Raw genomic sequence first — 27,448 nt, forward strand, 5'->3', positions numbered from 1 at the left:
AATAAAATACAGTCCAATTTGTGCCTACTGATGAGGTTATTAATAAAAAAAATGCCTTCTTGGTTAAAGATTTGACTCGGTGTCCCAATTAGTTGTAGAAGGAGGACAGGTGCTAGTGTTAGATTTAGACAAAGGATGTTTAATAGATATAGGACATCTGGCTGGTCTCTGTATGTTTTAGTTTGTTTATTAGTGGACTTCGACTTGTTCTTAATTACTGCTGTAATCAGTGGATGCTAGTGTGACACCAGCTAATGTTCTAGTAGAATTATTTGGATTTACAGTAAATCGGATGGTAAAAGCCTTACAAGGGAGCAGTGTTAATTCGATGTCTGTAGACAGCAGATGTGACCTGGCACGATTGGGATGAAGATGGTCATGTCTAAATAGGTTATTGTGGTTTAGAAAAGCTGAGAAATTGTCCATAAATGGGATGACTTTGTTCCTGCAATGGTCTTTAAGCCAGATATTTAGTTGTCTTTAGCGCCTTAACTTTATGTCACCAAAGCACGGTGGAGGGAGTGGACTGGGAATAATAAGTTGCTTACCCTGATCCAGCAGAGAGTCTATGAGAGCTTTTTTCAGCTTCTCTGTTTGTTTTATGTCTTTTGTCCCCACGGGTAGGAAAACGACAAAAATAGAATGATGTTGTTCTGGTAGCTCAGTGCAGAGTTGATAATATCCTTAATATATGCACAGTGATCATCTTGTAGCAGCAAGAATTTATTTGAGAGGTTCAACTGTAGGAATGAGATTGTTTTTGGGTCTGTCTTTCTGCCTCTGATCACAACTTCAGTCCAGGGAGCCAGAGAATTGGGTGTTGAAAAAAGAAGGCAAAAAAAGAAAAAAAGACAACCGTCTTGTAGGAGTCCAAATGAGGCTCTGCTGGGGAACTGTAAGCAGTCAGTGTGTATGTCTGCATGAACAGACACTGCCTAAGTTCCTATGACAAATTCCATTGTCTTCTTGCACTGCATATTTTTGTGAGATACCTTTCATATCTGAACTGCCCAAACTGTTTAGAAAGAAACGTTTTTTGGACCAAATTCAGCTGGTGGTCAAAGTCTTACAGCTCTTACAGATTAACAATAGCCATAATTCACAATTTCATGGTTGGTGATTGTGGCTTGTCATAAATTAAAGGCCAAAATACAATGTCACACTCTTCAGTGTGTGTCTATGAATAAGTCAATATTTTTCAAAGAATCTGTAGACTGCAGTTTGCGTGGTTGTGCCTCTGGCCACAGCCAGATGGATCAACTCAGGGATATTAACGGGGAGGTCAGCAGACAGAACAGTTTTGGTGCTTGGCTTTGCAGTGCTGCAGACTTGAGCAGACCCAGACCTGGCCACAGTGGCTGAGACCCAGTTTCAAAATAACCTCCTCAGTTCAGTTTAATTTCAGCTAGCAGTATGTAAATGCCAAAGAAATGGCCAAACATCAAAGGTAGGGATCCAAACACATATAGTGAGGGGAGAGGGCAGCCATCAAAATTCCCAAATCATTCATGAGCATTTGTGGCGAGAAATTACTGGCTTTCTATATGGCTTACAAATAGATATTTAGTAAAGGCATGTCTCATTTCCACACTTGCCTTATTTGAAGTACTGAACATGGCTTAGCAGAATGTGGCGTTAGATGCTCCAAGGGTTCTTATACTGAACCAGTACTCCTTCCCAAAGGATTCACCATAGTGTGACACAAATATCACACTACTAAAAATTTCAAATTTTCTGACATATATTGTAATTGGAATTTAAATTATAGCTGTTTTCCATAAATTACAGTCTGGTTATCTACATGATATCAAATATCTACCAGATATACCTACAGTTATCATTTCCACATAAAAATTATCTGGTGAAACGACACAGTTGCTATCATTGTGAGGTTCACACTGCTTTTTCCATGTTTTATTTTGTCAATCAGTAAAAGAAAAGTCAGCTTCAAAATAAACTTTGGTTAAGTCCTTTATTATAAATATGGGGATAGGAGGGTTTGGTAGCAGTTTATTGAACCTGAATCTGGTGTCAAATCCACATATCAAATCTAAAACCTTTTAAATCCCTTATCAGATCCATTTAGGCCCCATTCACACTTGCAATTTCATGTATCTCATACCCACATAAAATCCGGATGAGATTTAAGACACTTTCTTTTACACTTAGACACATATATGTGTCACCCTTGGTCAGTGCACAAATGAACTGTAATTCAGATCTGTTATCCCGGGCTTCATGCAAAATCAGGGTCAGCACTCCAGCAGTCCAGATGGAGGTAGTAAGGTATCTGCCCGAAACACCAGAAGAAGAATTTACAACGGTTTAGCTAGCGTTAGCTAACAACTATCCATAACTACTACTTGGTGAGCATATGATCTAGTTTAGGTTAGACAGTATATCAATGGTGTACTAAACATTTCTTTCCATACCTTTCCCTTTTCCTTCACACGACACTTCATCAGATGACAGTTAACACTTTTTTTACATAAAAATTGTACACATAAGGGTTTTGACTTGATAAAAGCTGCATAGTTTAAGTAATAATGACAAACTCCTTGTGCGACAGTTTGCAATATAAATCTTGCGTCATGTTATTTGACTGATAAGTTCTAAATGGTAACTGTCGGTTATGCAGTGTTTCCCGGTGCACAAAGGCCCAACAAACCTCTAAATGCACCCATTCTCTTAACCTCATCATTAACAGATGCAGTTCATTGGCAGAATTTTCCCTTGCCAAACAGGAAGCCTAGTTTTGCAGGGCAACTCAAAAGTCTTTTCAACCTGTTAAAGCAGAGCAATATAAGCTGTCATTTCAATCACAATATAGAATTGGAGGATCAGTTGTTGAATGCTTGCCCTGCCACTGTTTGATTGTACGAATACTGCAGCAACTTTTTGAACCTCTGTCATATCAAAGCAGTTCATAGTTCATCAGTTCATACATTGTTCCTTCATTGTTTACCACTTAGAGAAAAATTGTGGCCTCTGAGGCTAAATTAATGGGAATACAATGGCTGGTTTTTGCCGAGCATGCAGTCAGTGCTACAATTTAGCACAAAGTAGCAGACATGTTTGCACTTCTAATATAAGAAGGCCACAGCCTTTCTGTCAGCCCTGTCCCATGTGACAAACAGCCTGTCAGCAACTGGCTTTGGTACCACATCTGGGAAAGTTGTTTCCCATCTCACCTCAGCTATCCCCCAGCTCTCCCACACTGCCAAAACACCCTCAGACAAATGTTAGTAGTCTTAGCTCTGACTGAAGGTTTGGGAAGAGAATCTTACCATCACTGCAATGACCAAATAAGAATACTATGATGGAGAGCATTCAGAGTAGGGATTTCTTCACTTCACCTAATTCCAAGGTGCAAGGAGAGAGGATATAGTCTTGAGAGGTCAACGTAATTGTAGGACCAGTTATATTTTTAGAGACAAGCGTGTTTCAGCTTGTGGCCTTTATTTAGGGTCATCCAGAACTTATAAAACACCACTTTAAAGACTGAGAAGTTGTCATTGCTTCCTGGAAATAAACTTTTGAGGTAAAAAAATCAAAAATGCTTATCTTCCTTGCTGAGAAAATTAACATTATCACCTTTTTGATTTGAGTTAATCACTTCTATTCCAATGATTTGATGAAGGCCGGAACACAATATATGTTCCTATAACACTGTTGGACTCATGATGGACATTTAAAAAAAAAAAAAGTATCAAAATTGATGCAGCAGAACCCAAGCATATATTCTTTTTTTGTTCCAAGTATGCCTCTTCCTTGTCAAAACCTGGTGCCTACATTACCCACAAATCAAATGAGTGCCGACCGTTTGGTCAGAGATACGGGTGTGTTATGCTAGTACTGGCTAATGTAGCCTCAAGCTGCTAGCTTCAAGCAGAGAGTGAACTACAGAGTTCTGGTAAGCTCACTTCTTGCTAACTCGACACACAACATTCTTTTCATTTTCAAAGTTACAGTCTTCAGCCCCAAGTAGCTAATGGCCAAAAGGTGCAAAAACATAGCAAATTACACATCTTCTCCTTCTTAGTAAATCCTGACTTCAGTGTCTCTACTGCCACATTTTTTCTCTGAAGACTCTTTTAATCCCTTGCTTGGCTCAAATAAAGCCACTGTGGCTCAGTGGAAAACATCAGAAAGAAAGCAATTACCCCCTGACTTCATTGGTTACGCTATCATCACTCCTTACTACACTCTCTCCAGCCTCTCTGCAGCTTGGCTGAATCTCATCCTGAACAATTTCTTTCTTCAAGTTGATTGATGTCTGTGTTGTGTCTGAGATGCTCTCCTGACTACCTCTCCATATGCTTGACAGAACCAAAGAATTCTGCCAGCAATGTGTGCATACTTACAGAGGCATAGAAGTGAAGTCAGAGGAGGGGAGGGAGGTTTTAGAAGATTCAGAAATGTTTTATCTTCGCTGTGGCCAGGGACCTGCTGCTCAGAGCCTTGTCAAAGTAGTTTTGACATTGTAGGATTAGTGTGATTGTAAGGTGATTGTGTAGAACATTCTGTGTGAAGAGAATTTTAGGCTTTTTTCAAGACATACCAAAAACATTACAGATATACTCAACTGAGATTGTCCTCTCCAGAAAAACAGCAGCACTGGTCTTGGGTCAAACACATAAAATTACCCGTTTTTACTTTTAACTAACAAGCTCTTTGTGGCTGTGTGAATTACCACTGTAAGGACAATGGAGAAAGTTGGTTTCTTTAAATCATGAACATGATTTTTTTCCCGACCTAATGAGGTACTTCAGCAATTTAGAAATGAACTCCCTTAATGTTGGGGTCTCAGAAGAGGCAGATTTAAAAAAGTATGGTCAACAATGAAGCAGCAGAGATCAAGATATCCTCCAATGTTGTCCCTAGTATGCATCAAGATCCAACACACTAGATCCAACATCTCCCATAATGCAACTGGATAGCATCATTCACGATCAGGGTTACTTTTCAAACTTTGGAAAATTTCCTCTACAGCTACAGAAGACTGTTTTGGCTGAGTAGCACTCCTCATAACAAGTAAACTTGTGTAAAATCAGTGGGTTGCCCCTTTAACTAAGAAGTCTAAGTTACTTAACCAAACCTTAACCATAGATGTGACACATCAGAAAAAAGTCAATATCAATATTTTTTTTAACAACTATGTTGTCCTGACGCTGGGCACTAGAGCAAAAAACTAGATTTTTTGAAAGGCAGTGGCAAGCATTCTGTTTTCTTATTGGAAGACTTATTGTTTCTGTTGGTATTTGAACAAATGACAACAGTTTTTAATTTGGATTACCATGGCATGGAAAGTGTTTTTATGTATTTATTCTTTGTCTCTATGCAGTGTTCATCAGAGTATATACTGTATATAGACTTACTAGTTATTTTCTCACTAACATAGCAAACAGATGTGATAAGCATGAGTGACATGACGGTTGTCAGGGACAGAGCTATGTTAAAATTATACTTAAAAGGGGAAATGATGGGGTCGTTGTTTATTAACTTTCCAGCAGTGTATTTCACAAACTTGACTCCACACCACTGTCGGCTCAGCTGTAATGTGTACTCTCCTACATGTGCTTCAGACAGTGCTGATAGAATTGTAGACAAGGAGTTGGAGCAAGCTCTGCTTGACAAACTAGTTGATGACACCATTTCCAAATCACCCCCATGCTGATACCAATATATCTGTGATAGGCCAATATATACATTATTGATGCAAATAAACCTTTAACAGAATTAGTAAAAATTAATAACTTAGATTTAGTTGTTGTCTTATGTACACCTTGTGCAATGTAACAATCTGTAACTCAATTTGTGAGTGAGCATTTTCCAACTCTGTGTTTTTCAGGCTTTTTTTTTTACATTTGGGTCATGGATTATTGATTAAAGAAGTGATAACCTTGTTACACTCTTGGGCAAGCCATGGTGAGACTTCAAATCTTGGACCTCCACGTATGATCCTGGCAACATTTCTAAAACTACCTTCCCATTGGCATTTGGTTGTAATCACTACATCAGATTAGGTCTCCTGTGAATGTTTAGGTAGCCTGGGACATCTTATTCAGTGGTTTTCCCTGCCTCTCAGGTTTAGAAAACATTTCTCTGGCCTCTCCTTTACTCTGTGAATCTGCACTCTTTGGTGTGCACAGCTGACAGCCACAGAAAAAGCACTGAGTGCTGGAGACAGGGGTTTGGATCTGAAACAGCGATGCTAAGAACCAACACACAGAGAGGACACATTAAAAGATTGAGAAAAGTGAATTAAATGGAGACAATTAGAGGAAAAGCTTAAATGTACTATGAGATGTATGTAAGATATTTTTGTATAGCAGGTAGAAAGATTAACTGTGCTACGTACTTTGAGATAGGATGCAGTGGTTCTGTCAAAGTTTGTGCTCTTTTCTCCTCTTTGTCAATCTGTATTGAGGGCTGGGTTTAATGTGGGTGGGGAAGATGACTCAGCGGATGGACAGTCGAGTAGATAAGCTTTTGGCTTATAGTACCTCTAATCGCTACTGCAATTTCTTCTGATTTCAGTGTGGACTCATAGCAAAGTATTTTTAGATCTTTTTTCTTCACTTAATGTGCTAATGTTCCAGTGCATTCAGTAGTTTCTTAAACCTCAATAGTAAAAAGTAAGTAGGAAGAAAGATTGAGAAGAAAACTGGAAAGCAAGAAACGGAGTCACAAGAGCTGAAGGTGGCATGCTCTCTGTTTGTCTGTTTTGGAAGAAATCTATGTTTGCTCATATGCCAGTATCAACCTCTCAGAGACTTACAGTATGATGAAGAATTGGAAGAAATCCCAGAGTTTTGTTTGCTGACTTCTCTCTCTCCCAGATTTTTTTTCTTTTTTTTGCTGCTCACGCTTCAGAGGCGCCACTGGACTTAGGATCAGTGGAAGAGGAAGAGAAACAGATAGAGAGGGGTTGTTACAGGTATATAAGTGCAGGGACGAGACACATCAAAATTTTTTCATAATGAAAAATTACATAGTGGATGATTTGTCGTTGTTTTGAATGGAGCCTTACCAGCTCTTTGTGACAAGCCTGAACCTGATATTGATTTAACAGTTACCAATGGATCAAAGAATGACCAAATTTTGTTTACTCCTCCCCCTCCTCATGATTTATGCCATATTTTCAGCAGCAGTGGGCAACCATACAGGAAGGATCAAGGTGGTCTTCACACCCACCATCTGCAAATTAACCTGTACTGGAGGCAGATGTCACAACAACTGTGAGCTGGGAAACACCACCACCATCATCAGTGAAAATGGCCATGCCACAGACACCCTGACAGCACCCAACTTCAGAGTAGGTAAGTGATCTTTATTTGTTTAATTGGTTTAAGGACAGATTAGAACAGACTGAACACACACACAAACACACACACAAACACACACACGCACATACACACGCACATACACACGCACGCACACACACACAAACACACACACACACACACACACACACACACACACACACACACACACACACACACACACACACACACACACACACACACATACACACACACACACCTTTCTTGATGCACTGCTCTCTATATACACAGGTTAGAAGTATTAGTTTAAATTAAAAGCGTTCAGAATAGGCTGTTCAAAGTAAAATATCATTCAAAGTGCAAAGTGCAGTTGCAAAATCTGACCTTAGCGTGCTAAGTTATCACATAAAACTTGACAAACCCACAGAAAATTATCACCAACTCAGCATTTCTAACTTAACTGTTTTGAATCAGTCTCACCACTATCATCTCTGCTGTTTTCATTGAAAAAGCTTTATTAAACCCACTGTACACTACGTGCCAACACCATACAGACAGACAAGAGGTCAGAAGTTAGAGACTAGCTGGTGAACATAGTGGAGCATTTAGCAGCTAAAGAGCCAGATATTTCCTTCAGGAGTTAATAGAGACAAAAAACAAAAGGTAAAAGCAATGTGAATATTGAACTAACATTAAATGGCAGTCACTGTACATGTTATTTTACATTATACATGTTGGAAATTTTAAAATGTAACAGGCCAGCAATTTCCACTTGCTTCCACTGTCATCTCTGAGCTTCAAACTAACTAGGTTGAACCAGTGTCATCCAACCACATCTAAAGACAAAAGCGCTTATATGTGTTCTGAACGATCACACTGTATGATGGGATGAAAAGTCTGCTACTGTCTTAGCTTCCTCCTGCATCCCATTACCTCCCTGATCTCTCCTTTAGAACTCAGAGTCTCCTTTGTATTTTTGACACGATGACTCACACAGATAGGATAATGATAGATAAATTTAGAGATAAATTCAGACCCTTAATCACTGCGTAAAATTGGCAGTATTGTAGGGATATCAGTTTTTGAAAGTTAAACATTTGTCAGATGAATGCTGTTAGAAGATCCCCCAATCACTTCATTTGAAGCACACTGAGGCCTTAACCATGTCCTCCACCTGTATCTGTTCTAGGCAGATAGACATTAAAATGATGGGGATATTCTCATCTGACTTTTGGTAAGATAGATGATGTATTCAGCCATGTTGAAGCATTGTTTTTGAGATGTGTATGCCCAAACTCTTTTAAATAAAAGCTGGAAGAATTGATATAAACTAGAATATTCATTCAATATTCACACATTCATATGAATAAAATCTGTGTGATTGCTCTATCTCCTGCTGTTGCCTTATTTTCAGTCCTAACTTTCCACTCTTTTCTATTATTTAGACTGGAATGCAGCTCATATCACCCTGAACAGCCATAATAGGAGCAAACTTATGAATGACTAAAAAACATACAAAATTGTTTTATAACTAGCCACACTTTGATGCTATTGCAACAATTTTTGACTATGTGGAGCATTTCACCAGTGGCCAGCTGTCTTTCAATTTTCAATTCTTTAGCCTTTAAATTTTTTAAAATATTAGTGATTATTTGCACTCATCATTAAAAAAATAATAACTCATTAACTATAAGAGATATCAACAAGTTGTTTTCAGGCTAACATTTCCTTGTCATAACTGACATTTTAAAAGTGGAACCATGTTTCTAGCCATCACTATCTGGGAATAGTAGCTATTTGTATTAAGCAATTTTCTCTTTTTTTTATTATAAAACCCCCAAGTGGTGAAACTGCATGGAACTCAGCAGTCCCTTTCGTGGTCACAGTCTGTACACTTGAGCTAAATCTGGTTGCAATTGGATGAAGCATTTAAGAGTTATAGCAGGTTGAATTGATTTGACGCCACCCCTGAAGTTTGTTAGCTAATAATGGAAAAACGATACATGATATCTTAAATCAAAAATATGAGCAGTGTTCGGGGTCATCAAAACGTGGTATGTACCAAAGACTGTTGAAGCTTGGATGAAAGATGTAGAAGGGATTCAAAAGTGTGTCTTAAAATTTTTTTTTGACACAAATGGACATTGCCTATATTAATCTCTTCAGCATCATCGACTGATTCCATGCACACCAGAATCTTTCTTCTGCACCAGACGGTTGCCGAGATATAAGCCAAAACATTTTGCAATATTTGTTAGCTCATTTCTCACCACACGGTGGTGCTATCGCTACCATTTTTGAATGTGTGAGGTATTTGAAGTATGGGGGAGTCCTTCGCCAAGTTTCAGTCTTGTAACCTTTATAATTTTGAGATATTCATTATGTTTCATCATGTTTCATAAATCTTCACGCATTCCCCACAGAAAACAGTAAAAAAATTAATTTAAAAATTAATATAAACTCAACCATTGCAGATATATGGACCAACAGAACTAGCACCTATCTCCTAAACATGCTTAATATTTTACCTTTGGAACCATGTTGCTAGCTGCAAGCATTGCTTTTAGCAATCACACTATAGTTATAGGAGCAATCAAACAATAATAAACTTCAGTCAGGGGCAACTTTTCTGGTTGACAAACTTTTTGAAGGATAGAGTAACCCTAATCCCTCAACTGTATACTGCAGGAGACTGATGGACTGGCAGCTTGTTAGTCAGTTTGCTTCCCCTATGAGTCAGCAGAGTACAATATGCATACACTGTTTTGGCTAATCCATATATTCATCTTGGTACTTGTCAACTAATTTGGATCACAGCTTTTAGTTTTTTGTAGAAGTCTAGATGTATTATCTGTATGTTGGCAAGACATTATAGAGTGATTAAACTGGGGGTAAATGTCCTTGAATTGAATGTATAAAATAATGTAGCTATCTCAGGAAAACAGCTCCTTTGTAATGGAGCACATGACGTGGGTGTTCTTTAATGTTTTGCACAGACCCGACAAACTGTGCCTGAACCTGCCGCAGTCCTTACAAGAATCAGATCAGTGTCTCTGACTCTGACACATGCAGAAACATGGGAAGAGCGGAACAAGATGAATTCCTGTCTGACTCAGCTGAACAAATTAGTATAACTGGAGTTACACCAGCTCAAAGAGAAAAAAACACCAGACTATTAACTCTGGATGACCCGGAGGGATGCTTTTCTTCTGTTTACTGGAATGGATTTGTAGTGATGTCTGGACACTTGTGGCAGTTAAATACATTCCTGTGGTGCTTTTGCTTCAAGATGAACATGTGCAAACTTTGACATGTGAATTTGAGCCACTGACCAATGACCAAATATCTTTACCATGATCTGACCTCTGAGAAGGTGGTCACAACTGAGAGTCCAAAATAGACAAAGCTGTCCTTTTAATATTTCAATTTTATTCACTTCTTCTCCGGCAGAATAAAAATGTAACTGAAGGAGACTTTTGGCATTGTTTGCAATCAGTCATGATACAGAATTGAGTGTTACTGTATGCCTGTACTGTATGATTTCCTTTGTTGGAATATCTGGAATTAAGCTCAGCTACGACATGGATGTAATATGAGAACTGGAAATTGTTGTTCTAAGATTAATTACAGCCCATGCCATAAGTGTGTGCGTGTGTGTGTGTGTGTGTGTGTGTGTGTGTGTGTGTGTGTGTGTGTGTGTGTGTGTGTGTGTGTGTGTGTGTGTGTGTGTGTGTGAATGAGAGACAAATTGTAAAGTGCGTTGTTTGTTGAGGTAGAAAAGTAATATATAAGTGCAGTCCATTTACCATTTGCAATTGTTTCCTTTTCCCTGATCCTACTCCTTGACTCATTGACTCTACATTGAGGCGAAATGCACATAGAAATAGCTTTTCTAGGTTCTAGGAAAGCTTTACAAACATGAAATCTTCATGGTTTAAAAATATATAATCAAAGAGAAATAATTACCTTGGTGTGGTTTTTGAAATGTTTTGTCAACAGTTTAACAGATTTCCCTTTTATAATGGTGGTCTGTATGGAAAATGCTTTTTAGTCTGCAGGGGACTGCAAAAGTGCTGTTGCAGTTTAGATAAAACTGGCAGCAAGGCTGACTTAAACTCATATTATTCTTAAAACATGAAAAATAAAATCAGCATACAATATTAAAATGCAAATTAAACTTGGTATCATTTTAAAAGAAATCAAACAGTTAAACACAAAGGAATAGATAGATAAAGATGTAAGTGCAAGGTGGATAAGTACTTAAGGATAACTTCATTCGTAACGTTCATTTCAACTTGGTGTATTTCCCATAAATTTGGCTTTTGTGGCTCAATGGGTTGTGCTGACTTTGCACTTGCCACCTCCATTGTTGAGATTCAGGGAAAGAAGGACTCGTGCAAAACAGTGTATATTGGGCAGGAGTGTCCTACAGCTTTCCAAATAAACTTTTCAAACATTTGTCTCTGAGCCTGACCTGAAATAAACACAGAATGTAGCCGCTAGGAACAGCCATTATAGATAATTTATAGGGATTTACATACAGGGCAACTTGCTGGCTGACCTAATCATGCTGCATAACAATAATCTCAGATTACACATTCTTTTTATTTTTGAGTATTTTTTACTCAAAGGAATATAATCAAGCAATATAACCAGATGCTAGTGTTTGCTGGTGGGGACACATATTGTAATCCCTCACACAGAATTTTATTTGTTGTAATCACTTTTTCTTACCGCATGGAAAGCTGAGCATTTGTCTAGACTGCCTCTGTCTTCAGTCCATTTTTGGGAGGTGAAATAAAAGCCTCCAAGAGGACAATGTTGATAAGTGCTGAAAAATTATTCCTTGCAGTTTCACTGCTGGAATTACTGTAATCTGTGGAGACGTCTATTTTTTCAAGTATGGATTCTGCAGCAAAAGGTTTTCTCTTCAGTTGGCTGGTTTCCGAGGTACGGTGTCTTTCAGGGTGGTCCTATTGCATATATATTCACTTGAATAGGAAAGTGGAAAGACTTTTGGACCCCACTGTATATACTCCATTCAGCCAAAACATTAAAATCAGTAACTGGTTTTAATGTTGTGGATGATAGGTGTAACACATCCAAAGAAGTCTTGCACTGTCAATCACTGACCAGGTCTGATACTGTCCAGATATGTTTAAATATACAAACAAAAACTGTTCAGTGTATTGTTTATTAAATGTGTAAACCTATTTTTACTTTGTATAACAGTAATGATGAATCTGTATTGCACTGTCAGGAGAATTCTTCAGTTACTTCAGTCAGTAATGAGGAATCTTTTCCTTGGATTCTCTTTTAATAGAGTATAAGTTTCTGTAGGTGGTTCTCTTTTCTTTTGTGGCTTAGTATTAGCCGTAATTTCAAATAAAACTAAAATGTAAAATAAATCACTTGACTTTTCAGCAATTGTAAAAAGCTATAGGTTGTATCAGTCAGAAAATACAGAGCAGTAAAACAAACATTTATTTATCATTTTTTCAAACAACTGTTGACATTTTGATCTCCAGAGTCTGTTGCAGATTCTTCACATTGCACCTGGAACTGACTAAAGGTGGAGAAATAAAGTTTCAGACTCATGAGCCTGTCCAGGCTCGCTTCATTCCTCCTCTGCTCCTCTGCCCTCAATCTTTCTTTCCTTGCTTCCTCTGTCTTTCTCGTCCCTGTGGTAGGGTGCAGGCGTGAGCCAAGGAACTGGGAAGATGAAAGTTTATTTGCAGTCTAGAGTGAGCTCAAAGAGCAAAGATAGAATAGATCGCACTTGTCTTGTTGATCATACTTACCTGATGAGAGAGGCAGTGAGGGAAGATTTATGAATCAGTGGAAGGAAGGGGTGGATCTGTTTAAACTCGCCCTTAGCCCATGATGATGAGTTGGCCAATTAACAGAAATATGAAGTCCAGAAGATAAGGCTTGGAAATAGATTCATCAGGGTTTCAGCAGGTTTTTTTTTTACAAACTGAAAGAAAATATCAGTTTAAAAATGTACAAAATATGAAAATGTTTTGTAGTTTTTGATTTTTTATCTTTTATTTTGGAGTATTTATTACTTATTTTAAATAAAAATTATATACAGTGATCTACCAAATGTAGCCTGGTTAAAAATTAGATAGATGCCTCAGGTTACTATTCACTAGCTAATTAGCAAAAAAAATGCTCCTTGGGACACCAGCCCAGTTCTTCATCAATCTCTCTGATAAGCCCGGCTTGCTGTATCTCTGTTTTTTGTTTCTTTTCTCTCACTCTTTCTATAGTTATATTATGGTACATTAAAAAATTTTTAAAGTAATTTTTTAGTACGAAAACTCCACTTGAGTTTTGTAATTTACAAGACCTTATACTTCTACCCCACTATGTTCCAGAGGGAAATATTGTACTTTTTAATCCACTCCAATTCTCTGATGGCTAAAGTTACTCACTACCACTTTTTTATGCAATTGTAAGACTTTTCCTCCAGGGCCAACGGCAGGTCAGAGCTTTCACTTATTACACAAAATATCTTGCCCTCTCAGTACAGTTACAAACAATTCTTGAAGTACTTTGTTTGTGGTGGGACCTGACTCTGTAAGTTGTTCATAAGTATTTGGACAGTGACACAATTTTTTGTAGTTTTGCCTCTGTACACCACAAAAATGGATTTGAAACGAACAAATCAAGATGTGATTGAAGTGTGTTATCTTTAATATAAGGGGATTAACAAAAATAACACCTTAACCGTTTGGCAATTACAGTCATTTTTACACATAGTCCCCCATTTCCAGAGGCTCAAAAGTAATTTGACAGTTTCATGGCCAAGTGTGGTCTGTTGCCTCATTATTTCATGATAAATTAAGCAGCTAGAAAGGTCTGGAGTTGATTTGAAGTGTTGAATTTGCATTTTGTAGCTGTTCATAGGAACCCCTCAATATGTGATCCAAAGAGGTGTCGATGCATATGAAGGAGGCCATCATTAGGCTGAAAAAACAAAACAAACCTATCAGACAGATGGCAGAAACTTTAGCATCAACAATTTGGTTCATTCTTAAAAAAAGAAGGAATGCACTGGCAAGCTCAGTAACACCAAAAGGCCTCGAAGACCACTGAAGACAACTAAAGTGGATGTTTGCAGAATTCTTTTCTTGGTGAAAAAAACCTCTTCACAACATCTAGCCAGATCACGAAAACTCTTGAAGAGGTAGCGTAGTATTGGCAAAGTCTACAATCAAGATAAGCCTTCATGAATGTAAATACAGAGGGTTTACCACAGTGTGCAAACCACTGGTAACACTCAAAAACAGAAAGGCCAGATTAGACCTTGACAGAAAACATCCAGAAAAAAGCCTGCCCAGTTCAGGAACAAGATTCTTTGGACAGATGAAACCAAGATTAACTTTTACCAGAGTGATGGGAAGAGAAGAGTTTGGAGAAATAAAGGAACGGCTCATGATCCAAAGCATAACACATCATCTGTCAAACATGATGTGAGGCAGTGTTATGGCATTGGCATGTATGGCTGCCAATGGAACCAGTTCACTGGTGTTTATTGATGATGTTACTACTGATAGAAGTAGCAAGATGAATTCTGAAGTGTATAGGGCTACACTATCTGCTCAGATTCAACCAAATTCTGCCAAACTGATTGGACGGTGGACAGTTCAGATGGATAATGACCCAAAACATACTACAAAAGCAACCCAAGAGCTTCTCAAGGCACAGAAATGGAATATTTTCAACCAAATATTAAAAATTGTACTTATATTTACAACTAAGTTGGTTTGTCCAATTACTATTGAGCATCTGAAAATAAGGGACAATGTATTAAAATTGCTGTAATTCCTAAACGGTAAATGCAATATTTTTGTTAAACCCCTTGAATAAAAGACGAAAGTTTACACTCCAATCACATCTTGATGGCTTTGTTTCAAATCCATTGTGGTGGTGTACAGAGGCAAAATTACAAAAATTGTGTCACTGACCAAATACTTATGGACCTAACTGTAGGTGCACATGTTTTGGTATTTTGTGTGCCTGTCAGAAGCGCTGTTATAAATTGACATTTTTCATCATTTTTATCTAGTTTTTAAGCCACTTTTATTGAATTCTTTTAGGTCCTGACTGTTTTTGTGTATAAGTTTTAACAAACTAAAAGATTTTAGTTAACAGGTGCGCAGATTTTAAATTTCATGTTCCTCGGTGGGAAAGCCTGCTGAGGCTAGCACAATCCAATTTTTACTAGCATTTTGGAGTTTGGAGCTAATTTTAACTGAGCACCAGGGACTGCAGACACCAGGTATCAAGACAACCTACAGACTGCAAACTGAAGCCTGATATCCACAGTGGGTCCACTTGTTGGACCCATGTTGCTACATTTTGCTACCTGATGTCCTTTCTGTGGATGGTCTCTGTCACCTCTGCTCAAACCATATCAACGCTGTGGGCACCGGGTCAAAGCCCCTGTGTTTAAGTGTCTGTGACCTCCCTGTCAGCAGCTGCTACCATCTACAGCTGGTTGTTAATCGATGCCAGTGCACCTTGTCCCACTGCTAAAGTAGCTGGAACTGCCTCTCTTACAGTACCCATCACTGCTCACTGCCCTGGTACTGATGCCCCTCCTCTGGTCACCGTCCCTAATGACTTCTGGACATGGCTCGGGGCTAAGGCTAAAGCCCTGGTCAGCTCCACACCATCCAATCATGAGCCATGGTCCCTGGTCAGTGCTTGCGGCAGGAGGCGCTCCTATTGTGCATCTCCTCGCTTTAACATCTAGCTAGAGAACAAGTATGAAATCCTCGACCTGCAGGACTTCCCTCCTCTAGAGATATGATTATGTCTTTGCTCAGCGAATACCCACATGTCCACAATCTTATGAGTCGTGGGCACAAACAACACTACCAAGCAGCAGTCTGATGTTTTAAAACAGGATTTTAACCATCTTTTTAAGTAACTAAAAAACTGTGGAAAGTCTGTTTACCCTTGTTTGGCCATAGTATCAGACGTTTTAGTCAGCTGATATCTTTAACCATGTAGCTACATCTTTAAAGAGATAAGTAAGTAAGTAAGCAGTAAGTAGTAATAGTAATAGTAATAGCAGTAAGTCTATCCATTATGCAATTTGGCTTTTATCGACAATTTTAATATTTTCTGGCCTCCATGGCACACATGCACTTTCAGCAAACATCGTCCATGCAGTTTCTAAAGCCTCCCACCACTGACTGACTGCTATCCGCTCCCCAACAGCTCTGGAATACACACTGGTCAGTGATTCCTCCTGCTGGCCTCCAGTGACCTCTTTGCCTCCTGTTTTTAGTACTAACCCACAATGCTGCCCAGGGGTTGGGAGTCTGTTTCATTTTTTTGAAACTACTCCCGATTTTAATATCCCAGTAATTATGAATGATAGCCAGCCTAACTATCACTGCACTATTCGCAAGAGAATTAATTTTAATAATCTGATCATTATTCAGACTTATGCCACAGAAGGAATCAAATTAAAAGGATCATGAACCAGGATTCGAAAAACTAAAATTCCTAATATGATCTCCACTTCTAAACAACACCTCTGAAGTTGTGGTTCAAATGCAGAGGAAACCAAAAATGCTGATTTTAACATGCAGAGTTTTTTTAAATTTGCAATGGCATAGCAATTATTCATATGAATGTTTGTAGTATATTATCAAAAATGGATTATAGTACAGTCTGGATGCAACAATCTGATGGAGAAATCTTTGTATTTTCTGAAACATGGTTGTAAGGCAGAGGATGCTGAAATTGGTCTTGAAAACTGTAGTGTTTTTCATCGTTTTAAACTATTGGCTGTTAGTGTTTTCTGTGGAAGAATAATAGTGTAAAAGTACTGGTTATTGGGTTTTATCGTTCACCATCTGCACCTGTGGTTGCAATAGATCTTTTATTTGGTCTAATTTCCAGCTATGAAAATTCTGAGCTTCCTCTTCTGGGTGACATCAATATCAACAGGTTAACTAATGATTCTAATAATCTAAAAAAATATCCGCAACACATTCTATCTCACAAAGATCACCTCTTCCCCCATTCCACCGGATCCAAAAAATACAGGAAAGGCTGCACTGCTAGATACTATTTTTTATCAACAGAACCCAAGATTATAGATCTAGTGGTGTTTTCCTCTTGAATTTAGTGACCAAAAATCTTATCAGTCAGGATTTAGTGCTGGGCAGAGTACTGTGACAGTAGCTGTAAAAGTCTTGACTGATGTTGCCATTGCACTAAAGAACAGGCAGAATTTGTAACCCTTTTTATTGATTTATCTAAAAGCTTTCCAGACTGTCGCTCAACAGATTATTTTAAAACGTCTGGAATTCATTGGATTTGATGAAAAGTCCTGCAGGTGTTATAGAACTCCAGCTGTTGTGGCTGATGGCTATATGTCAAGTTTTAGGACTGTTAACATAGGTGTGCCACTGGGTTCCATTATAGGTCCACTTTTATTCAAAAATTTTTTACAAATGATTTAGGTGAAAAAGTGACAAACAGCAAAATTCATCTGTACTTTTGATGATGATGATGATGCTATTAACTATAAAGTTGTGCCCTCTGTTGCACAAAATTTGAATGATGATATCTCAGCAGTGTACGGACTGCACATATATAGCACTTTCGTAGTCTTATCGACCACTCAAAGAACCTTATACTACATGCCACATTCACCCATTCCATACATACACACTCACACACCGATGAAACGTCGAGGGCAATTTGGGGTTCAGTATCTTGCCTAAGGACTTTTCGACAGTGACACAATTTTCACACTTTTTCCTCTTTACACCACCACAATTGATTTGAAACAAAGCCGTCAAGATGTGATTGAAGTGTAGACTTCCGTCCTATTCAAGGGGTTTAACAAAAATATTGCATTAATTGTTTAGGAATTACAGCCATTTTTATTACATACTTGGATGAAAATCCTTGCAGTCAATACTGCCTGAAGTCTGGAACCCATGGACATCGACAAATACTGACTTTTCTCCCTTGAGATGCTTTGTGAGGCCTTTATGGCAGCCGCTCTCATTTGCTACTTGTTTGTAGGTCTTTCTACTCTCACTTTTGTCTTCAGTAAGTGAAAAGCATACTCGATTGGGTTGAGGTCAGGTGACTGACTTGTCCATTGAAGAATATTCGATTTCTTTGCCTTTAGAAGCTCTTTGGTTGCTTTCGCAGTATGTTTTGGGTGATTATCCGTGTGAACTGTGAAGCACCGTCCTGTCAGTTTTGCAGTATTTGGCTGAATCTGAGCAGATAGTATAGCCCTATACACTTCAGAATTCACCCTGCTACTTCTATCAGTAGTCACATCCTTAATAAACACATGCCCAATGCCATATCACTGCCTCCACCATGTTTGACAGATGATGTGGTGTGCTTTGGCTCATGAGCCGTTCCTTTCCTTTTCCATACTCTTCTCCTCCCATCATTCTGGTCCAAGCTAATCTTGGTTTCATCTGTCCAAAAAATCTTGTTCCTGAACTGGGCAAGCTTTTTAAAATGTTTTCTGGCAAAGTCTAATCTGGCCTTTCTGTTTTTGAGTGTTACCAGTGGTTTGCACCTTGTATTTACATTCATGAAGGCTTATCTTGATTGTAGACTTTGAAAGTGATACGCCTGCACCCTCAAGAGTATTCCTAATCTGACTACATGTTGTGAAGGGGTTATTCTTCACCAAGGAAAGAAATCTGCTATCATCCACTTTCAATTCAATTCAATTCAGTTTTATTTATATAGCGCCAAATCATAACAGAGGTTATCTTAGGGCACTTTTTATATAGAGCAGGTCTTGACCATACTCTTTATAGTTATATTTATAGAGATTGTGCATTCCCCCATTAGCAAGCACTGGGTGACAGTGGCAAGGAAAAACTCCCTTTTAACCAGTAGAAACATTGACCAGAGCCCCGCTCATGGTGGGTGGCCATCTGCCTCAACCGGTTGGGTTGAGGGAGAAAGAGAGAGAAAGATAGATATTGAGAGAGAGAGAAAGAGAGAAGGGGGGAAAGAGGGAGACAGAGCAGGAGGAAAGAGAACATAGCACAATGCAGGTTCCACATAAAGATGTATAATAAGACTAACAAAACTAATAATTATAATAATAGTTAATCATAAGACTGCATCATGGGAAGTCTAGGCAATCTAGGCCTATAGCAGCATAACTACGGGTTAGTTTAAGACAAGCCTGAGCCAGTCCTAACAATAAGCTTAATCAAAAAGGAAGGTTAATCCTGCTTTTAAATGTGGAGAGGGTTTCTGCCTCCTGGACCCAAACTGGAAGATTGTTCCCACAAGAAGAAGAGCCTGATAGCTGAAAGCTCTGCCTCCCAATCTACTTTTGTAGATTCTGGGAATCACAAGTAAGCCTGCAATCTTCAGTTTTCTACTGGGGTAACAGGGTACTATGAGCTCTTTAAAATATGATGGCGCCTGACCATTAAGGGCTTTGTAGGTGAGGAGGAGGATTTTAAATTCTATTCTGGCTTTACAGGGAGCCAATGCAGTTAAGCTAACACAGGGGAAATATGATCTCTTTTTCTAGTTCCTGTCAGTACTCGCGCTGCAGCAATCTGGATCAGCTGGACAGTATTTAGAGACTTGTTGGGTCAGCTTGATAATAATGAATTACAGTTATCTGGCCTAGAAATAACAAAAGCATGGAATAGTTTTTCTGCATCTTTTTGAGACAAGATGTGCCTGATTTTTGAAATGTTATGTAAATGAAAAAAGGCATATCCTGATCAAAGAGAATTCCAAGATTCCTAACAGTGGTCCTGGAGGCCAGGGTAATGCCATCTAGATTAATTATATCAATAAATAATGTGTTTTTGAGGTGTTGGGGCCAAGTACAATAACTACAGTTTTGTCTGATTTTAACAGCAGAAAGTTGCTGGTCATCCAGGACTGTATGTCTTTAAGGCATGCTTCAAGTTTAGCTAACTGATTGGTTTCATCAGGCTCCATTGACAAGCACAATTGTATGAGATAGAAAGACATCCTCCTGACTCCTGTCTTTCATGTTATGTTCCAAAACCAAATCAGAGAATGCGCTTCTCATTGGTTGTGACTCATGACCAATGAGAAGCCCTGTCAGTGTTGCTATATGCTTTACAGCAGCGCAAGATATAAAAACTGGCAACCTACAGGTGTAATCATCGGCAAAAAAAGGAAAGAGATTACATAAATACAGAAGGGAATGGGTAAATGATTACCATGTGTGAGCGAAAATGTGTACAGGCCCAACTGCTCTTTCTGCCACCGGGTTTATCTGTTTGCTTGTCTTAATACATACCAGAATTTTTAAACCAGAATTACAGCTAGAGGGGCTGAGATTAGAGATGACCAGTTGACAGCGCTAATCACACACATATTTCAGGACCTAGTCATTGTATGTGTGTGTTGCGTATGTGTTCTATTTATGTGGTTTGCACTGTTAAAAGAAAATTCTTGAATGAGCACGTACCAATGTTAAGATGAATTGTATCAAAAATGTTGTTTGCACTACTGATAGATACTGTTACATAATGTTTTTATATATATTCTTTTTCATACAATAAAGTTCTGTTTTATTCTAAACAATGAGAAAATAGTATGTTAAACTGTTGTTTTGCACAGCCCAAAGAAAATTCTTGAATGATAATCCCTTACACATGTATTCTTGTTGCTCAAAAATACAAAACTGATCAATTAACAAAAAATATTTCATTTACCATTTCGGAATTACAGCCATTTTAATACATAGTCCCTCATTTTCAGAAGCTCGAAAGTAATTGGACAATTGACTGATAGTAAGTTTCATGGCCAAGTTAAGAATATAAAAGGTCTGGAGTTGATTCCAAGTGTTGAATTTGCATTCCACAGCTGTTCATGGGAAACCTCAATAAGCGGTCAAAAGAGGTGTCGATGCAAATGACGGAGGCCATCATTAGTCTGAAAAAACAAAACAAACCTATCAGACAGATGGCAGAAACTTTAGCAGTTGTGAAATCAACAATTTGGTTCATTCTTAAAAAGAAGGAATGCACTGGCAAGCTCAGCAACACTGAAAGGCCTGGAAGACCACTGAAGACAACTAAAGTGGATGGGAGAAAACCCCTTCACAACATCTAGCCAGAGCAAGGAAACTGCAAAACTGGTAAGACGGTGCTTCACAGTTCAGATGGATAATGACACAAAACATGACCCAAGAGCTTCTCAAGGCATAGGAATATTCTTCAATGGCAAAGTCAGTCACCTGACCAAGTGTTGAATTTTCATTGAGTAGCCATTCATGGGAACTCTCAATTTGCGGTCCAAAGAAGTGTCAATGCAAATGAAGGAGGCCATCTTTAGGCTGAAAAAACAAAACAAACTTATCAGACAGATGGCAGAAAGTTTAGGAGTGGTGAAATCATAAATTTGGTACATTCATAAAAAGAAGGAATGCACTGGCAAGCTCAGCAACGCCAAAAGGCTTGGGAGACCATAAGAGACAACTAAAGTGGATGATCGCAGAATTCTTTCCTTCGTGAAGAAAAAACCCCTTCACAACATCTAGCCAGAGCAAGGAAACTGCAAAACTGGTAAGACGGTGCTTCACAGTTCAGATGGATAATGACACAAAACATGACCCAAGAGCTTGTCAAGGCATAGGAATATTCTTCAATGGCAAAGTCAGTCACCTGACCAAGTGTTGAATTTTCATTGAGTAGCCATTCATGGGAACTCTCAATTTGCGGTCCAAAGAAGTGTCAATGCAAATGAAGGAGGCCATCTTTAGGCTGAAAAAACAAAACAAACTTATCAGACAGATGGCAGAAAGTTTAGGAGTGGTGAAATCATAAATTTGGTACATTCATAAAAAGAAGGAATGCACTGGCAAGCTCAGCAACGCCAAAAGGCTTGGGAGACCATAAGAGACAACTAAAGTGGATGATCGCAGAATTCTTTCCTTCGTGAAGAAAAAACTCCTTCACAACATCTAGCCAGATCAAGAATACTCTTTAAGAGAAAAGCATATCACTGTCAAAGTCTACAATCAAGAGATGCCTTTGTGAATGTAAAGAAGTACAGAGGGTTTACCACAGTGTGCAAACCACTGGTAAAACAGAAAGGCCAGATTAGACCTTACCAGAAAACATCTAAAAAAAGCTTGCCCAGTTCTGGAACACGATTTTTGGAAAGATGAGCCATGATTAACTTGTATCAGAATAATGGGAAGAGAAGAGTATGGAGAAGAAAAGGAGCAGCTCATGATCCAAAGCATACCACATTATCTATCAAACATGATGAGGCAGTGTTATGGCATCGAAATGTGTTTATTAATGATGTGACTCCCTGCAAAAGATTTATTAGAAAAGTATTTGAAATAATCTTCATATTTCAGTGTTTCCTACAGTATCAGATTGTTCCATGGCAAATATTCTAATTACTTTGTGACAAATAAAACCCTGAACAATATATACAGCTCCATTGCTTCACATTGTGTCAAACAAATAACACCCATACCCACCTCGGGTTGGGTCGGTGGGGGTTGATTACATATTGTGATTGGCCAGTGAGCCCAGTGATTCACAGCACAAGCAGGCAGCACATCTCTCATGTGCATCCCAAATGACAAACACACAGACAGGGGTGGTAAAACCTTCATGGATTTTTATGATGGTCCACCAGGATTTCTTCTGGTGCTCCCAATGGCCAGTCTGAGTATGACAGACAAGCTTGTCTGTGTTTGAGAGAGAAGAAGGGGGTATGAACTCAGGAGGCAGATTAAAGATCTGTAAAGTTGAACACCTTGACAAGGATGGCCATCTGCTCACCATCACATATTACACCAAAGGAAAGATCATGGTCTATTGGAATGAAGCTAACCTGGAGTCCTTTGAGGAGGAAATCCCCATGTTGAAAGCTGAGGTGGACATCAAGAGAATCAATGTCCCCTCTGAAAGTGAAGATAATGAGAAACAATCAAGGCGCTGGAATCTTACCTCAGAGAATGTCTAGAGGCACTCAAACAGGAGAACAGTGTGCTTCATGCTCAGATGCCAAAGTGAGAGAGGATGCTCAGAATAAAAAAAGAAGCTTCACCAGGCAAGTCCAACACCTGACAGAACTACTCTCATCAGTCCCCACAATGACAAGTATGGACACATAGATTCTCCCTGCCAGTGTCCCAAACCCCTGCCCTGTCTCTGTCCCATCATCTCTGCTCTGCACCCAGCATAACACCACCGTGGCACCTCCTGATCCATCCATATAGACAGCTGCCAACAGCCCATCCCAGCTTCCCTCCACTCAGTTTGAAAAGCAAGCCCCAGAAAAGTGGTCCAGCTGGCTGACTCCAATGGGAAATTCCTGGACACAAACAAGCTTCTTTCTTCGGGGGTCTTGGTGTGGTATAAAAGAGATCTGTGCTGTCAGATCTCACCAGTAAAACAGGGTAAATCACACATTTGGTAAAGATTAGTACAAACCCCAGGCATAAATTATCTATACCTCTGTGCTATTTATATACCCCCAGTAGATTTACCGTATTTTGATGAAGACATTTTTGAAACTATCCCTTCATAAATGGATTTCTATGCCAAGGGAAATGTGCTTCTAACTGGAGATGTGAATGGAAGAAGAGGAATTGAACCTGATATTATTGACCCACAAGCCAACAACCACGTATTTGGTCAGTCATCTGTTTACCACACCAACCATCACCCATTGAAACAACCTTGACTCTGAAATATATCCAAGTGTCAGGGAGGTAGTGCATCTCTGTCAGGCCTTAGGTCTATACATAGTTAATGGTAGGTTCAGAGGGAACTCGTTAGGGAGATTCACAATTCACAATTTTTGGATCTAGTGTAGTAGACTATGCAGTCACTGATATGGACCCCTTCACTATCAGTGAATCAATGTCTGACAGTGCATTGACTGTCAAACATTGATCCCCCCTTTCAGACCACAACCGAAATAAATGTCCTTTAAATCTCAGGTCAAAGGGCTCAAATCCCCCAATTATAAGAGTGGGGACAAATCAGACCCAAGTAACTGTTTTGGCATCTGAGTCAACAGTTGTCTAGGTAAATAATTCTGTAGTTTTCTAAATAAAAGATTTCCTTGATGAACACTCCATCTTGAGTAAAAATCAAAATGGCTTCCTCCCAAAACACAGCACCACAGACCAGTTATATACCCTTCACAATGTAATTAATAAACATTAACTAACGAAAAAATGGTAAGATATTCACATTTTATTGATTTCAAAAAAGCTTTCAACTCCATTTGGTATAATGGACTCTATTAGAGACTTTTACAATGTGGTATAGTGGCAAAATATGTGATCTGATTAAATCAGTGCATTTAGAAAATAGGTGGGCTGTTAAAATCGGAGACAAATGGAATTCTTCACACAGAGAGGAAGTGTTCATCAAGGTTGCAATATAAGTCTGACATTATTTAATGTATATATAACTGAACTTGCTGATCAGTTGGATCAATGTGCTGCTCCTGGCCTTACCCTCCTAGATAAAGAGGTGATGTCCCTGCTTTATGCTGATGAACTTGTTCTACTATCTCCTACTGAAAAAGGACTATAGCAACAGCTGGACATTGTAGAAAATTACTACTAGAACTGGGCCCTGGTAAAATTGTAAATGGACAGTACTCATAGTATACAGTTTCTTATCCAAGGCCAATTCGACATGGGGACCTACATTTTTATTTAATACTGTCAATCAGCTGGTAAACCCAGCCTCTCCTTGTGCCCCAGTTTAAAGATATTCAGATTGTGAAAATTTTATTTTACTGTAGTGATAAATGCTCATTTATCACCTCTAATGCCACTTACTCTAATGTCCCTCAACCTCAGATAGTCTGAACCAGTTATATCCAATTACCTTACCCGAACTTCTAGAAACACTATCATATAAGACAGTTTCTTCCAACCTTCTTGATGTAATACCTGCAAAGTTTTTACTAAAAGTAACGGAGTCTGTTGGGCCCTGTTTGCTTTCTGTTTTTAACAGTTCCTTGTCTAATGGTTGTGTCGCTGATTATTTTAAAAGTGCTTGTGTGAACCCACTTTGAAAATGACCTGGGCTGGATTCCTCATTTCTTCAAAACTATAGACCATTTTCCATGCCTTTTGCCTTTATATTGAAAATTTTAGAAAAAATAGTGTCCTACCAACTTTTATCTGCACTAACAACCTTTTAGAAAAGTTTCAATCTGGTTTCTGAAAGTACTGCCCTCTTCAAGGTTACCAGTGGCCTTTCAAAGGCTGTCGATGATGGGATGTGCTCAGTCCTCGCACTCCTGGACCTTAGCGCAGCCTTTGACATGATCGACCACAGCATCTTGGACACATTATTCATAGATATGGTGTCTCTTTCCACTGCTATGCTGATGATACACAGATGTGGATTACCAGCAACTTTTTGCTGTTAAACTCAGACAAAACTGAAGTTATTGTACTTGGCCCCCAAAACTTCAGAAACACATTATCTAATGATATGGTTACTCTTTGATCAGGATATGTCCTTTAACTGTCCTTTAACTCTTACAAAATTCAAACTTCAAGGACTGCCTGTTTGCACCTACGTAACATTGAAAAAATCACATCCTGTTTCAAACAGATGCAGAAAAACTATTCCATGCTTTTGTTACTTCTAGGCTGGATTATTGTAATTCCTTATTATTAGGCTGTTCCAACAAATCTTTAAATACTCTCCAGATGATCCAGAATGCTGCAGCGTGAGTACTGAGAGGAACTAGGAAAAAAGATAATATTTCTCCTGTGTTAGCTTCTCTGCATTGGCTCCCTGTAAAATCCAGAATAGAATTTAAAATCATCCTCCTTCTCACCCTTAATGGTCAGGCACCATCATATCTGAAAGAGCTCATAGTATCCCATTACCCCACTAGAAGCACTCCCAGAACGCAGGCTTACTTGTGGTTCCTACAGTCTCCTAAAGTAGAATGGGAGGCAGAGCCTTCAGTTATCAGGCTCCTCTACTGTGGAACCATCTTCAAGTTTGGTTCCGGGAGGTACACACCCTCTCCATGTTTCAGATTAGGCTTCAAATCTTCTTTTTTGATAAAGCTTATAGTTAGGGGTGGCTCAGGCTTGGCTTGAACCTCCCCGTAGTTATGCTGCTATAGGCCTAGACTGCTGGGGGACTTCACGTGATTCATCGAGCTCCTCCTCTCCTCCTCTTCCTCTCCATCTGTACCAATCAATGCTCGTTACTAACTTGACTGCCTCTCTCTCCCGTAGTTTTGTGCTTTCTCGTCTCTCTCCTTACTCCTCCTGTCGTTTTCTGCAGGTATTTCTGCCCCTGGTGCTAGAGTGTCTGGATCTGTGACTGCAAACCCCCTACTGCCCCCATGATCCTACTCAACACCCACTGCTTCATTTAACATGATTATCATCTATTATTATTATATTTTATTTTATTTGTATTATTATTCACCCTACTATTATGATTATTATTTCTATTGTTAGTTTTATTATTATTACACCCCCCCCCCCCCACACACACACACACACTGTCACCAAGTGCTTGTTTATGGGGGATGTTGAGTCTCTGTATATATACCTATAAAGATTACGGTCTACACCTGCTCTATATGAAAAGTACCCAGAAATAACCCCTGTTATTCAGCGCTATATAAATAAATCAAATTGAAATTTAACTGAAATGTCCCTGCCCGTTAGATCTACAGGCCATGGAATGCTAAGCTCAGTTAATGACTGCCTTTGCGATGTTAAAAATGGATGTCCAAAAATTTTCTTCAGTAACTCAAACAAAAAGAGGATTCTGCCATCTTCTGGTTCCCTATCAGAACATATCAAGCCTGTTGCAAGAAATCTTGGCGTCAGGTTTGAAAATAATTGAAGTTTGGAGCAGCACACCACTAAGCTTGCGCAATCATGTTTTTATCATCTTAGAAATATTTAAATACAATCTATTTGAACTTTTAACGACACAGTGACCATCCTACACACCTTCATCTCATCATGTATAGATTATTTCAACTGCTTCTTTATGTGCCTGCATCAGAAATCTATCGATCGACTTCAAATTGTACACAACTCTGCTGCCAGGCTTTAACCAGAACCAAGAAATGTGATCACATCAATCCTGTTTTAGCCTCTTTACATTGGCTTTTAG

General features: G+C 38.8%; 1 protein-coding gene across 7 annotated transcripts in view; it reads left to right on the forward strand.

The window, feature by feature from the left end:
* Window positions 1-27,448, forward strand: part of ltbp1 (latent transforming growth factor beta binding protein 1) — a 188,647-nt gene that overhangs the window by 60,792 nt on the left and 100,407 nt on the right. For 6 of the 7 annotated variants that reach the window (XM_040138966.1, XM_040138968.1, XM_040138969.1 and 3 more), the window contains one exon: window positions 7,149-7,322. In XM_040138966.1, coding sequence (XP_039994900.1) covers window positions 7,149-7,322 — 174 coding nt within the window. The remainder of the gene's footprint in view (window positions 1-7,148; window positions 7,323-27,448) is intronic. The other variant, XM_040138967.1, reaches the window with a different exon arrangement.

The sequence above is a fragment of the Xiphias gladius genome, chromosome 11 (genome assembly GCF_016859285.1).
Source record: "Xiphias gladius isolate SHS-SW01 ecotype Sanya breed wild chromosome 11, ASM1685928v1, whole genome shotgun sequence".
NCBI classification, from domain to species: Eukaryota; Metazoa; Chordata; class Actinopteri; order Istiophoriformes; family Xiphiidae; genus Xiphias; species Xiphias gladius.